Raw genomic sequence first — 12,599 nt, 5'->3', positions numbered from 1 at the left:
TGGGTGACGTCACTCTATGGCTTCTGAGATAGCTCTATAACTGTTTGGTACTAAATCAGCAGCAATCAACTTATAAACCTTGATTGTCTTGACGTGGGACAAAATCCATCCACAAGCGCATGCGCCTTGGCAAATAGCTAAGCGTTAATGATACGGGAACAGACTATTTAGATCGCGTATGTGATTCGGTTTAGTAACCCTGCTTGCTATAATAAATGTTGCTCCTGATGTTGGGAAGAATTATGTTACAATTACCCCGCTCGCTTTGTAGTGGTACACTTCTCTCAAAGAGAGAAGTTTTATATGCTTCTGCTAATATTTCTAACCGGTAAACGTCTCTCTGTCCGCTCTATCACGAGACGGAATTATCGGAATTTCTCGAGCAGATTTCGTTCGACTGCCGATTGGATTGGAATGATTTTATTCGTTTAACTCGTTATTTTGTTTGGTTTCTTTTGTGTCGTCGGGGAACGTTTTTAAAAAATTGATTGATTTTACGATTACGTTTTAAAACAAATGGAATTGATTAACAGGAGCAGTCAACCGACAAGATGTCAACTTTAGCGGTCGAACAAGACGAAGAAGCGGCCAGGATTCGCAGAACGCAGTTGTCCCCTAAACCTAAACGTCAGGTAGCCATTATTTTTATTTTGTTCTTTTATTTATTTTTGGGATTTTTTTTTATAATTTTGTCGGTTTGTTTTGGGCTTTTGCGCCGTTTTAGGTTCTTAGCTTACTCCTTAACTTTCTCTTTCCCTCTCTATAAGGGGAGGGGGTGATATATTGCCTCCTCCGCACATAGACCCCAGGAACTAAGACGTTTCCCACGTGGCTTCAGTTCAGTTCCGTAGCTATCTTTAGTCCTAGATTATTTCTAGCTCCCTCCATCCGTTTTCTCTCCAAGCTCTCGGGCGGCGTCTATTGTTTCAAAACTTTTCTTTTCACTAGATTTAAGCCTATTAGGCCTACATTGTTGCTTGTGATTTTTCTTTGTGTTTATTTTTACCAATTTATTGGCTTATAAAAAGCCCCAGTTGAAATGGTCATGTTGTAAAATAAAGTGTTACGGTACGGGGGTAGAAGTACCCCAAGATGGCTACAAAAACGTCGCTCGCGCGTTTTTCGACTATAGCGAAATAGTGACGTCACGGTAGGGGTTGTAATTTCTAGCCAGTATATATATGAATTTATCGGTATAGGGAGCTATAACAACTGGCTAGGGGCAAGAGATAGTCTGACGTCACGCAGCCCCCCCTCTGGTTGGCATTTCTGCGCGTAGAATACTGTTTCCAACCGTTAGGGGGGATGAAACTCCAGTAAGAGATAGAAGGGTGTGACGTTTCAGGGTCAGAACTGTTAGCTCCCTATACTTTGAAATCGTAGAAATGCTCGCTCGTTTGTCTCCTTGGTTTCGGGACGACATCGAGTGATACCGAAACAGTATACTAATCGTATTTATTGTACAGTGAGAGTTGTAGCGTCTAGTACTCCACTTTTCACTTGCAATTAGCGTCCAATTTGTAATGTTAACCCTTAAGAATTGACTATTTAAAAGTATTGTAAGTTGAACACGCGCTGGAACTACAGTTGCCTATAGCAGAGCTACCGCGTAGACGACTTTGTAGACGAGGTTCGAATTTCCGGCGGACTAGATTATGCCTCTCTTTCCTTTCAAATTAACGAAAGCCTTTCCACCCCGTCTTAATTATTTTCTCTCTAATTAAAGCCTGAGCTCAACGCGAACCGAAGGGTTCCGGTTCCGAAAATTGGTCAGGAAGTATAGTTAGTAGTTGAGAGAGAGTCAGCTTTCAAATCCCCTCTTTCTTGGTTTCTTCCTTTCATGGAATATTTTACGCGATCAATTCTCAATCACGTATCTCGGTAAATCCCTAGCCATTCTATTAGCTTGATTATCCGTAGAAGGATGTTCAAAAATCAAGGTAGATTGATTTAAATCGTATATAGTGTACACTAAAAAGTAAACCATCCTCTGAATTTAATATTTAGCAAATAAGAAAGAACCTTGCCAGTTATAATATTTATCCTTTTAATACTATCAGAAGTAAGTTGAGACTTGAAGTAAAGAGCTCTAGCATTGGTAGTAGATCCCCCTGGCACTAGTGAACAAATTTGAGGATTTTATGACGCTTCCATCGCGCCTACACTAGAGAGAAAAAAATTGGTCGAGTTCCAAAAACATTTCCTACCCCTTTCCCCTCAACCTAAAGCGGCGGAACACTGACGCGGGTGCTTGAATCTAGTTCGGCCGTCTACCGCCACGAGCGTCTCACGTTTTGGACGGAATATTCGGAAACCGCTACCAGAGGGCCGACCGTTGGTGTGTTATCAAGAATATTCACTTTCGTCAAGTGAAGAATTTGATACCGCGATACTTCTAGTCTCATCTTACTTCTGGCAATACTATTGGACTTGTTCGCTCGCCGCGTGTTATAACGGAACTTGGGTGTCCCCTACCTTGAATCCTTAATTTCAATAGATCGGTGGATATGTTGAAACCCCTAGCTGGCATAAGTCTTTATAAATTTAAAAGCAAGCGTCCTCCCATACCTCCATGGGGAATTAATAGAAACTCGATCCGCTCTTCATTTTGAGGACCCTAACTCGAGTTTGCTGCGGTTTTCGGGCAATTTCAAAGTTCAAATTTATTAGCGAAGATACAGAATTAATTCCCTTACCTTTATGAATTCAGTTGAGAGAGAGATGACTCAAATCTATACTGAAATTGAAATCGCAAACGTTCCCTAACGAAAGTAGATCCTAACTAACTAAGAGAAAGAAGAAGATCTTGTAATACATTCCGCCTCAGTGTCTTGGCGACGAACCTTAGAATCGGCGGGCCTCTAAGCTCCATCCAGTTATCCTATATATATAGAGATATAAATTCTTGGGGTTAAAGGTCGATATTTTGTTTGTGGTGTATTTTCGCGGGCTTCAGCTCTGGCTGGTTAGCTTCCCAATTGAATTGATAAGATAGTACAGGCGCATGGCCATGGCGCGCTCTGCTGCTATCTTTGACTTTAAACCCCCACTAGCTCTCCTTCCTGCTCCGCTCTTAACCATTATCGAAAGATTAAGCTCCGTATAGTTCCCCTTTGGCGGCCTTTCATTTTATAACTTCGTAATCGCTCCGAGTACTGGGATTTTGCGGTGTTTTATTACGTTACGGTTCTTCCCTCGATCACTCCTAAAAGCCAAGATTCTTCTACGTCTAACCAACCGCCTCGTGTTCCGCAGTACCAAGTACAGTTCGGAAATCGCGCCATGACGCGTTTATACGTCATCAAAGTTCAGTTTGAACGGTTAAGGTAGTACTTGGTGATCTCCGCGAAGGAAGAGTATATACTATAGTGACCTCGAGATTTGAAAATTGACCTCGACGTAGTAATAACCGATTTGTTATCGTCGCGACGTCACTCTTGGACAAATCACTGGACCGATGGAGAAAGCCAAGAAGAAGGGTTTTATGGACCTATTACGGCGTAAGAGCGCCGATTACCAAGAACTGTTATTATTTCGAGACGGACGAAGGGGTTCTTTCGGACCAGTCGGGACGTCACCAAAAACCCCGCCCCCTTCATCACCCATCGTCATCAACAAGGCGTCTGGTCCAGCAACAACCGCGGCCGAAGCTTCGTCTCTTTTGTCCGTCGAAGATGGATACGATAGTGGCGATCAAGAAACGCCCCTTAGTAGTGACCATTCGGAAAAAAGGGTTAGTTACACGGAGATCAGCATCCCGGTGCCGCGAATTAGTATATCATCGCCACCGCAACCGGAACCCGGTTCCTCACCATCCGGACCGAGGCTTAATAAACCCAGGGTGTCCTTTGACGCCACGGTACAAGTTGAAAACTCCGATGTCTTCCTCGATGTGGATTTAATTGAAATTGATAAAGAGGATACCGTGGAACATCGAAAAACTAAGGTATGATTGAACCATGACTTCCTTTGTAATATATAGCGTCATGAACTTCTCAGGATCAGCGACTTTAATTAGTAAGCCCGCCACTAATTAGTCTATAATTGGTATATAGTTACCAATTAGGGAAAGATTTTAGTTGCCAAAGCTTCTTTCCAGTCACGCGTAATTCCTAAGAAGAATCAAAACAATATTAATGAGAAGATTTTATATTCCCATGTACTTCTTTCTTGGAATTCTCTTATAACGTATCATTTGGCCTTTTCACGTTTCAACCCATCCCTTTCCCCATTTCATTATTGAGCAATATTTTCCAAGTACACGTTTTGCCCCCCCCCCCTTGCCCCACCGGTGCTATATCGCGGGTTTTCTATTACAGCGGTTTGTTACGTTACCATAAGTTTATAAGTGATATGTTCTTACCATAAGTTGGACACTATATATACAAGTTCGTAATGCTACTGAGAGACTTACAGTTCTAGTAGAACGACAAGCGAGAATTGAAGTCCTACACTCGGTTGGTTAGTTTTGCAGTACTTCCATCTAGGTCCTATTTAGTCTACATTACTAAGCCTTTGACAGCGCCAAAACCAGGCCTCCCTCGCTTTACCTCGAATCTATGACCTACCTCCCTCACTTCATGACAAGCCGCAGTTTCTAAGTTACCAGTGAAAAACTTATGACCAACATATCTTATGAACTTATGCTTACTTAAGGTCACCTCGGGCACTTCTCAACTTTCATTTTATTTCAAAAAGGCATAGCGAAAAAGTGTACGAATAAATATCGTTTTTCGCCAGAATCGATGGATTAGCTTAGCCTTTCACCAAAGTTTCCTATATAGCTCGCGTTTCCCAAAATATGAAGATAAACTATCCTAGGCTATATATAACTCTAGTAGAAATCTATAGAAATAGACGATGTCTATTCAAAGTCCTACGGTGGTAAAAGTAGTGCTGGTCTAGCTATGTGGCTATTTTGATGAGTTGACGATCGAGGGTTTTGACTCCTTTTTCCAATATCTTGTAAGTTGAGTTGGAGTCTGCCTGAAGGGATAACATTCGGTATTTACAACCCCTTTCGCGCTCTCTCTTTCTCTCCTAAATATCCCGGATTGAAATTATATAGTAGCTGAACTTTCTCTCCTTTCTGAACCCCAAAAACTAGTCTCCATTATTACTAAAGGTACGCTGAAATGGACACGTTGAGTTCTATCAGAAGTAAGACAAGAAAGAACCTTGCCAGTTATAATATTTATCCTTTTAATACTATCAGAAGTAAGTTGAGACTAGAAGTAAAGAGCTCTAGCATTGGTAGTAGATCCTGACACTAGTGAACAAATTTAAGGATTTTATGCCGCTTCCATCGCGCCTACAATAGAGAGAAAAAAATTGGTCGAGTTCCAAAAATATTTTCTACCCCCTTCCCCTCAACCTAAAACCGCGGAACACGGACGCGGCTCCTTGAATCTAGTTCGGCCGTCTACCACCGCGAGCGTCTCACGTTTTGGAGGGGAAATTCTGAAACCGCTACCAGAGGGCCAACCGTTGGTGTGTTATCAAGAATATTCACTTTCGCCAAGTGAAGAATTTGATTAGCTCAGTACTTCTGGTCTCATCTTACTTCTGGTTCTAAGTATCAGCCAGCCGAAAGATATTTTATTCACCCCGTGTAACTGTAAAAATCACCCTTCCAGCGTCGAAACGAGTTAGTTTTCTTTATAGAAATTGGTGTTAAATATGACTCGTTTAGTTAACTTTAAAATGGGAACGCCCAGCGTTAAGTTTGTTTATTGGATATAGAGCTCGATTTACAACGTTTAACGTGTTTATCGGCGACTTTTTAAATTTATTTACATTTTTATAACTCTCTCGATAACCCTTAAGGTCTATAAATCGTTATATTTCGCGCTTTTGATTAGATTAAACGCCGCTAATCCATCCAGTTTTATCACTTTATTTATTTATTACGGTTAATCCCTTACGTCGTTAGCAGTCCCGTGTTAATTTCCTGTAGATTCGATACTGTAAAAGGAAGATAGGGTGCCGATTCTCTATTAATTCCGACCCAATTTTGACGGAGTACGTTTCTCTCCTCTTTGATAATTTCCGCTAGTTATATATCAAATTTCCCGCAATTTTTTAGTTGATAGGAATGTTACTAGGTGGCGAGACGTATCCTAGGAAATTCAATAAATTACGTAACAAATTTTCTCCCGGTTTTTTTTTTGAGCACGTGGTACCGGCGTTTTCTTCCCAAGGTCTCACGTGGAAAGGTCACGTTCGTTAGCAATATGTCGCGCAAACTTTCTAAGGTTGCAATTTCATTATTGGCCGGTTGGGAAAAACATATTTTGATTAATTAATTTATTAAAGAAAGGGGTATTTTTTAATTGGTATTAATGACTTTTATGATGAGATATCAGACTTGAACTTCTTAAAAAAAAACCTTTAATTTGAGTCTTTTGGTTCTTAAAAAATCTCTCCCCGTCTTTTCTATTTGAACAGGGATAGATTTAATTTTAGAAGTAGGAATGGAGAACAGAGTAATATCTGGGCGCACGTCAAAGTCCCGGACCCCCTTCCACGGGACTGGGGGGGGTATGAAACAAGAGGCGGGTCATAGCTACAGAGGTAGAATGGAATTACGTATTTTTCGCCGTCCCGTCAGCAACGTCATCAAAACGTAGTTTAAGTGAGCCAATAAGATAATTTAAACTTTTCGTTACGTGTTGGAGGGAGGGGCTCTATACTGGGTGGTCTATGAGTCGGACTGAAGTAAATACTAACCGTTCCGTTCTCCATTCCTACTTCTAAAATTAAATCTATCCCTGATTTGAATTAATCAGATATTTGTCTTAACTAGTATATGTCTAGACTCTAGACTTTTAGTGTCACTGAGACAAAATCAACAACTTCTGTCTGTAGTTTGTTGGTTGTGTAATTAATCTAGTTTCTCATTGTTAATTAATTAAATAAGAAATAATATCAAGCATACTGTCCTATTATTGCCGGAAACAATTAAGGTTCTACCAATGAAAAACAATATTTTAGGTTAATGATTCAACAGCTACTCCGATGCCATAGAACTGAATGGTAGCTAAGAGAGATACGGGGTAATGATATAATCACGCGAATTTCCTCTCAGCCCCTCTCTCTATTACATCTATATCAATAAACACACACTATCGTTTAACCACGACTACTTTACAGTTATTTCAGCTGACATTACACATTACTCTTTTATTTTTTCAACTACTATAACATTTTTTATTTCTTTTTTTCTCTCTGTAATTCCCCCCCCCCTTTTCCTGAAATTGTCACGTTTTTGAAAATCAAAGTCGGTAGCCACGACTTTCAGGGTTGCCACAGTACCTGGAAAAGTCAGGGAATTTGAAAAAGGGTGTAAAACGTCAGGGACAAGTCAGGGAATTTCCGTTGCATACCGACTCGAGAAAATGTGTAGCTATAAGCGCACCAGCTCAAATAAGGGACAATGATATGTCTACATTAGCTGTTTCTGATAGTTCCTGATAAAGTTTTATTAACTACTAAATAGTAGTTTCAATTAAAATCTGTGATAAAATTAGCATAATTGTAAGTGCAAAGCTGATGATAAATAAGGAATTTTTAAAGGCTACATTCTTCACTTGTCTGTTAGTGTAAGTTTGAAAATTGGTCAGGGAAATTTGGCTTCAGATGGACAGGGAAAACCTGGAAAAGTCAGGGAATTTTGGAATGAAAAATCTGTAGCAACCCTGACTTTTGTAGTCGCGCAATTATTTTGACAAATTTGCCTTTTTTGAATTTTTTCTCTATAATAAGTAATAACACAATGGGTCGTTAAGTTTTTGTCGAATAAGCCAGAATTTGAGATTTTTGGGCTAGTATAGTTCCATAGGAAATTTGATATTTTACCGAAATTGTATAATGCTGCAAGATTTGACGTTAAGAGCTCTATTATTATGTTTATAAATAAATTTGTTGGCTCCATTTATTAAGAAAGGATATATATTTTTTGGTATATATATTTGCACACCTTGTTACCTTGATATATTTTTTTCCACAGTGAAGGCCTTTTGGAATGTTAATGATATTAATTTAAGTGTTGTGTTTTGTGTGTATCAGCAGTTTCTCTCTCCTCTTCCTCCAATTCCGTAACGGGTTTGTACAGGTAACGAATAAATACGTACACAGGTATATCATATAAAATTATGGAAAATTAACGAAACGATACGAACAATTCCCGTAACGCCCTTACAATTTCTTGGCTCTTTAATACGAGATTGACCTTCGACTTACTAAATCAATAGAGGGGTTGCCTCGCGTTTTTATTTGAATTGTTAATATTAGCAAACATCCGGATCGTATTATTCATTCAATATTAAAATCCTTCGCAATTTTAATCCTAAAACCCTACAAAGAATTAAGAGTTCTTCGTCAAAGTTCAAATTGCCTCTATTCGTGACGTCTTGTACTTTCCACGTTCCTTATTGGTTGAGAGACTTCCGTGACGTAATAATCCCAAACCCTGCAAAGAATTAAAAGAGTTCTTCTTCTTCAAATTTGCCGCTATTCGTGACGTCTATTACTTTCCCGGTTCCTTATTGGTTAAAGAAGATATAAATCATCGTTATTGGTTGAGAGACTTTCGTGACGTAATTTCTTTTATATAATATTATACGATATCCAGGAAAAGGGGATATATTTTTCTGTCTATCCGTGTTTACTCAGCGAATGCGATGGAAGGGGGGATGGATGTCTTTTCTTAATGACCCGAATAGCGTGTTAGTCTCCTTTCCCCGTAGATATCTTCGTTGTTTTGGTCTTAACGAACGTGCGGAGAACGAACTTAGTAGGAACTTTGGATCTAGAGCTAAACACGCATAGCACGCGAATTGCTTTATTTTCTATACTACGTTTTTCGCTCCAAGCATTTTGTAGGGCGCTCTGTGACGCCAAGGTTTTGCAGCGTTGTTAAGAAACGTCAGTTCAGTTGTTGTTGTACCTCTCGCTCGCCGGTGACGCGATCTTTGGATATCTTTCCCCTTTAATAATATCATCACCCTAAACTTGTCTTGATCCGAGGAACTAGCTTGAAAGTTTCATTTTAATAATCCCGCGGAGTCCTTTACCTTGGGACGGATCGGGTAAAGCCCTCGGGTGAAACGGATTGGGAGTTTTTTCTTCTCTTCATCCAAGTTTTTCAAAGTTACCGCCCCGAGGTTACGAAGAAAAACTGGCTTCCCTGCTAGAGTTGCTTCCAGTTAACTTTGACAGACATCAGTCGATGTCTCGCGGACGTCTTTGGTGGTGCCGGGTGCTGTTGTTGCTGCTGCTGGTCTAACGAGATATTTCGTTTGTTCGACCACGTGGAAGTGAACCGCCCGCCGGAAGTAAAGATCTAGTCATATCGTGCTGAATAATTTAGTCAAATAGATTAAAAAGTAAATACCCGATTTGAAGTTTATTTTGGGAGTTGTCAACGTTGAAATTAAGCCCAATATTGACTGAGACAGTGAAATCATCAAAGATAGTGATTGGATGTTATCAACACTTTGGTTGTCGCGGTTTGACGAGTGCAGTAGCTGAGAGCTAAAGATATCATCAAGAACCGGTAAAGCCTCAGCGGGGAATAGATCAAAATACCAGTGTTCTGTAAGACCAACCATTTCAATGAGTACCACGACGGGAAACAACGATAAGAAACCCTCGTACTCCATCTTAAAACTATGTCCGACGGTCAAGTCGACAAACTTTTCGGAAAAGTTCAGTCCCAGTTTAGGGTTATCACCGGATAATAATAACAAAACGAAGAACGGTGTAGCCCTGGCGCGGATGTTAAAAGTGAAACGGGTCTTCGCAGATCAAGCTTACAACGAAGTTAGTGATTTAAAAGTGTTAAGTTGGAAGAAAAAAACGTGGGAGTGCGAAACGAATGGTGGGGGAAAAATGACGGTCACCGATAAAAAGGTCACTTTCGCCGCTAATCCCTGTACCACCACCGTCGAGAAAATTGACAAACCAACTTTGGACGAGACGATAACCTTGACCGAATCAATCCTGAAGAATTTTGACCACCAATGTACAATGTGTCTTACAGTGAGTTCTTCTTCGCCTCTTGCGTTCAATTTACTTCTATTCTATATTTTCCCCCGAGTCTTATTATTAATATATTCAGAGATGACTTAATTGTTGTTGTCTTTCTACTTTGTCAGTTTGACAACTCATCGTCTTTATAAAACCTAAAATTCGTATTATTAATTTATTTAAATTTATGCTTAATTAGTAGGGAATGACGCTGGGTAATAACAGAGCGCCGGGTTATACGTTAGTGTACAAGGAATAGAAATGGGGTGCTTTTATGCCTAGAGTCAGTTGATATTGCTATGTAGGAAGGTATTGAATCATTTTAGACCATCGGGGAAATAAATATACCTGATAATAATAAAAATAATCAGTGTTTTAACCCTGTACCACGGCATCAAGGACAAACCTTGTTTGAACCTATTATTATAAACAGTTGTCGTCTGTGATATCCGCGGGTGTCACGCGCAGGCCTGTCTTCATAACCTAGCCAATCACTTTGAACGTAGCTATTAAACTATAGCTTAGATTCCCCTATATAATTTAAATCAGATTGTTCATTTTTTTATTCAATCACATTGAGATCGACGTAACCTTGATTGAGTTCCCTTAATTTCAGTAATCAGTTCTTAAAGTTTTTAAAGATATTTAAGGTCTTAAGGCCGTCCCAACATAAACAGCTACGCGCGGCCTACATTTTTTTTTTTTTTTTTTTTCAACTTTTCAAGTTAAAATCAATTACTAAGGTAACGTTGCGGAAATATTTGGCGATTTTTATATCGGAATAACGCTCAAATAAATCTTAACAATAGAAAATATTAAGTATCATTTTCTCTCGATAATATTATAACACCTAGAAAAAAATGAGTATGAATAGGAATTAATTTCATACATCAGAAAAACACGTACGGTGTTTCGAATTCCCAAGAACTTTAATAATAAATTAAAAGAGAAAAACTAACTAAGCTTACTTAAATCACGAGTGGAATTAAAAAGCTATTCGTCATCGTTGCGAAATTCATTTCGGTGGGATGCAAAAGGGAGAAATTAAAAGTGAATGAACGCGTCTCCCTGCCCAATGGGCCAATATATTTTCAAGAAGTGATATCTAGTTTATTAGGGAGAAGATATAAGATGCCTAAGTATTCGCGCGCCATAGTCCCAGTCCCCCTTTCGAAATACAAGGGGGACAAGAAGTAAAAGGAGGCCGGGCTATTTCGCCTCCTCTCCTCAGTCGGAAAATATGACTGTAATTTTCGTCATTCCCGTCGCCGCGCTCATGTGAGTTTTCAAGAACCAATGAGATGCTGGCTGGTTGTAATTTAGAGGCGGCGGGGATTAATTTAACTCCGGACCTACGTAACGTTTGGACTGGAGATAAAGCTAGATTATAAATGTGCTGCGAATTTATACTTTCTACCTAGTAAACTAGATATCACTTCTTGATATTTCAAAAACAAATATGGGCCATCATTTCACCATTGGGGTATTTTAGTTTAACTACTACCGAGATATACTTTTCCAGTACTAAACATTTCGTCAGCTAAATGCGCTGTCAAAGGCGAATTCTTAAATATTTGATTAACCGATAGCAAATTTAAATCTTTTTAAGAAATATATATTTTTATAAAAAAATAATATAAATTTTCTTAAAGTGGGTTGATAAAATTTCGATAAAAATATTTTTTTTTTAATCGAGAATCCAGAAATATGTAAATTGAGATTTTAAATATCAGATAACGAAATAAGTATTTCGAAATGTTTTTCCCCCTTAGCCGCGAAATCTTTAAAAACATGACTCCCATATAAAAGTTTATTTTACCTCTTCAATCTTAAATTTATATATAAAAATTCCCCAGCCTAATATTAAATGTCGAAAAGTCACGGAAAAAACAAAGACTATTTCTAGGGAATTCAAATCTATGACCTTCAAAATATTATTAAGAACTTATTTTAGTAATAAAAAATAAAATTACCTATTTAAGTTAACAGCGGTGGCAATTTACTACTATTTAGTTTACCCATAGATGTAACTATAGACTAAATTCCTCAAAATTGAGTTATAATTGAGTAAATGTAGGTAATAGGAGCAATATGGAAATTCCATAGACAATAACAATAATTTACGTTAAGTTCTAACGTTAATATTTGTTCAGAAACGGAATTTCCGCCCAACCTCTTTAAAGGGAGGGTGAAGTAAAAAATCAAGTGAGTTTTTTTTTATCGATTCTTCTACTAATTATAAGACCAGTCTGCGTAGTGAAACATTCAGGAAATACTACCGAATGATTTTAAAATTCAAATTAGGTTCAGATTTTAAGGATAATTTAAAATAAGGACCTCCGACCAATCGCGTAACGCCCTGCCTTTTTGTTAACAAAATTCTCCTGGCACATTCTGCGTCGAATGAAATTTATCACGAGATTTGATAAAATTTGCGCGCGACTTGACAATCATGGCGCGAGACACGGAGCGTGCCACGAGAATTTTGTTAATGAAAAAGGCAGGGCGTTACGCGATTGGTCGGAGGTCCTTATTTAAAATTACCCTTAAAATCTGAACCTAATTTGAAT

General features: G+C 38.7%; 2 protein-coding genes across 4 annotated transcripts in view; both read left to right on the top strand.

Annotated features, from left to right (window-relative positions):
• Nucleotides 1-12,599, top strand: part of AhcyL1 (Adenosylhomocysteinase like 1) — a 59,026-nt gene that overhangs the window by 3,445 nt on the left and 42,982 nt on the right. The window contains exon 2 of one of the 3 annotated variants that reach the window (XM_089862460.1): nt 534-632. The exons of 1 other annotated variant lie outside the window; for it this stretch is intronic. In XM_089862460.1, the coding sequence (XP_089718586.1) occupies nt 534-632 (99 nt within the window). Of the gene's footprint in view, nt 1-533; nt 633-3,146; nt 3,947-12,599 lie in introns of those variants that run through there. One more of the 3 variants, XM_089862459.1, reaches the window with a different exon arrangement.
• Nucleotides 3,966-12,295, top strand: LOC149588509 (uncharacterized). Its single transcript, XM_089862482.1, has 2 exons — nt 3,966-9,335; nt 9,406-12,295. Exon 2 carries the CDS (start codon nt 9,616-9,618, stop codon nt 10,129-10,131), a length of 516 nt encoding a protein of 171 aa, XP_089718608.1. The 5' UTR covers nt 3,966-9,335; nt 9,406-9,615; the 3' UTR covers nt 10,132-12,295.

The sequence above is a fragment of the Phalangium opilio genome, unplaced genomic scaffold (genome assembly GCF_054372755.1).
Source record: "Phalangium opilio isolate 3A_F unplaced genomic scaffold, DU_Popi_V2 ptg000540l_1, whole genome shotgun sequence".
Taxonomy (NCBI): Eukaryota; Metazoa; Arthropoda; class Arachnida; order Opiliones; family Phalangiidae; genus Phalangium; species Phalangium opilio.
The sequence above is the reverse complement of the archived record's forward strand: the minus strand, read 5'-3'. Positions and strand labels throughout refer to the sequence as shown.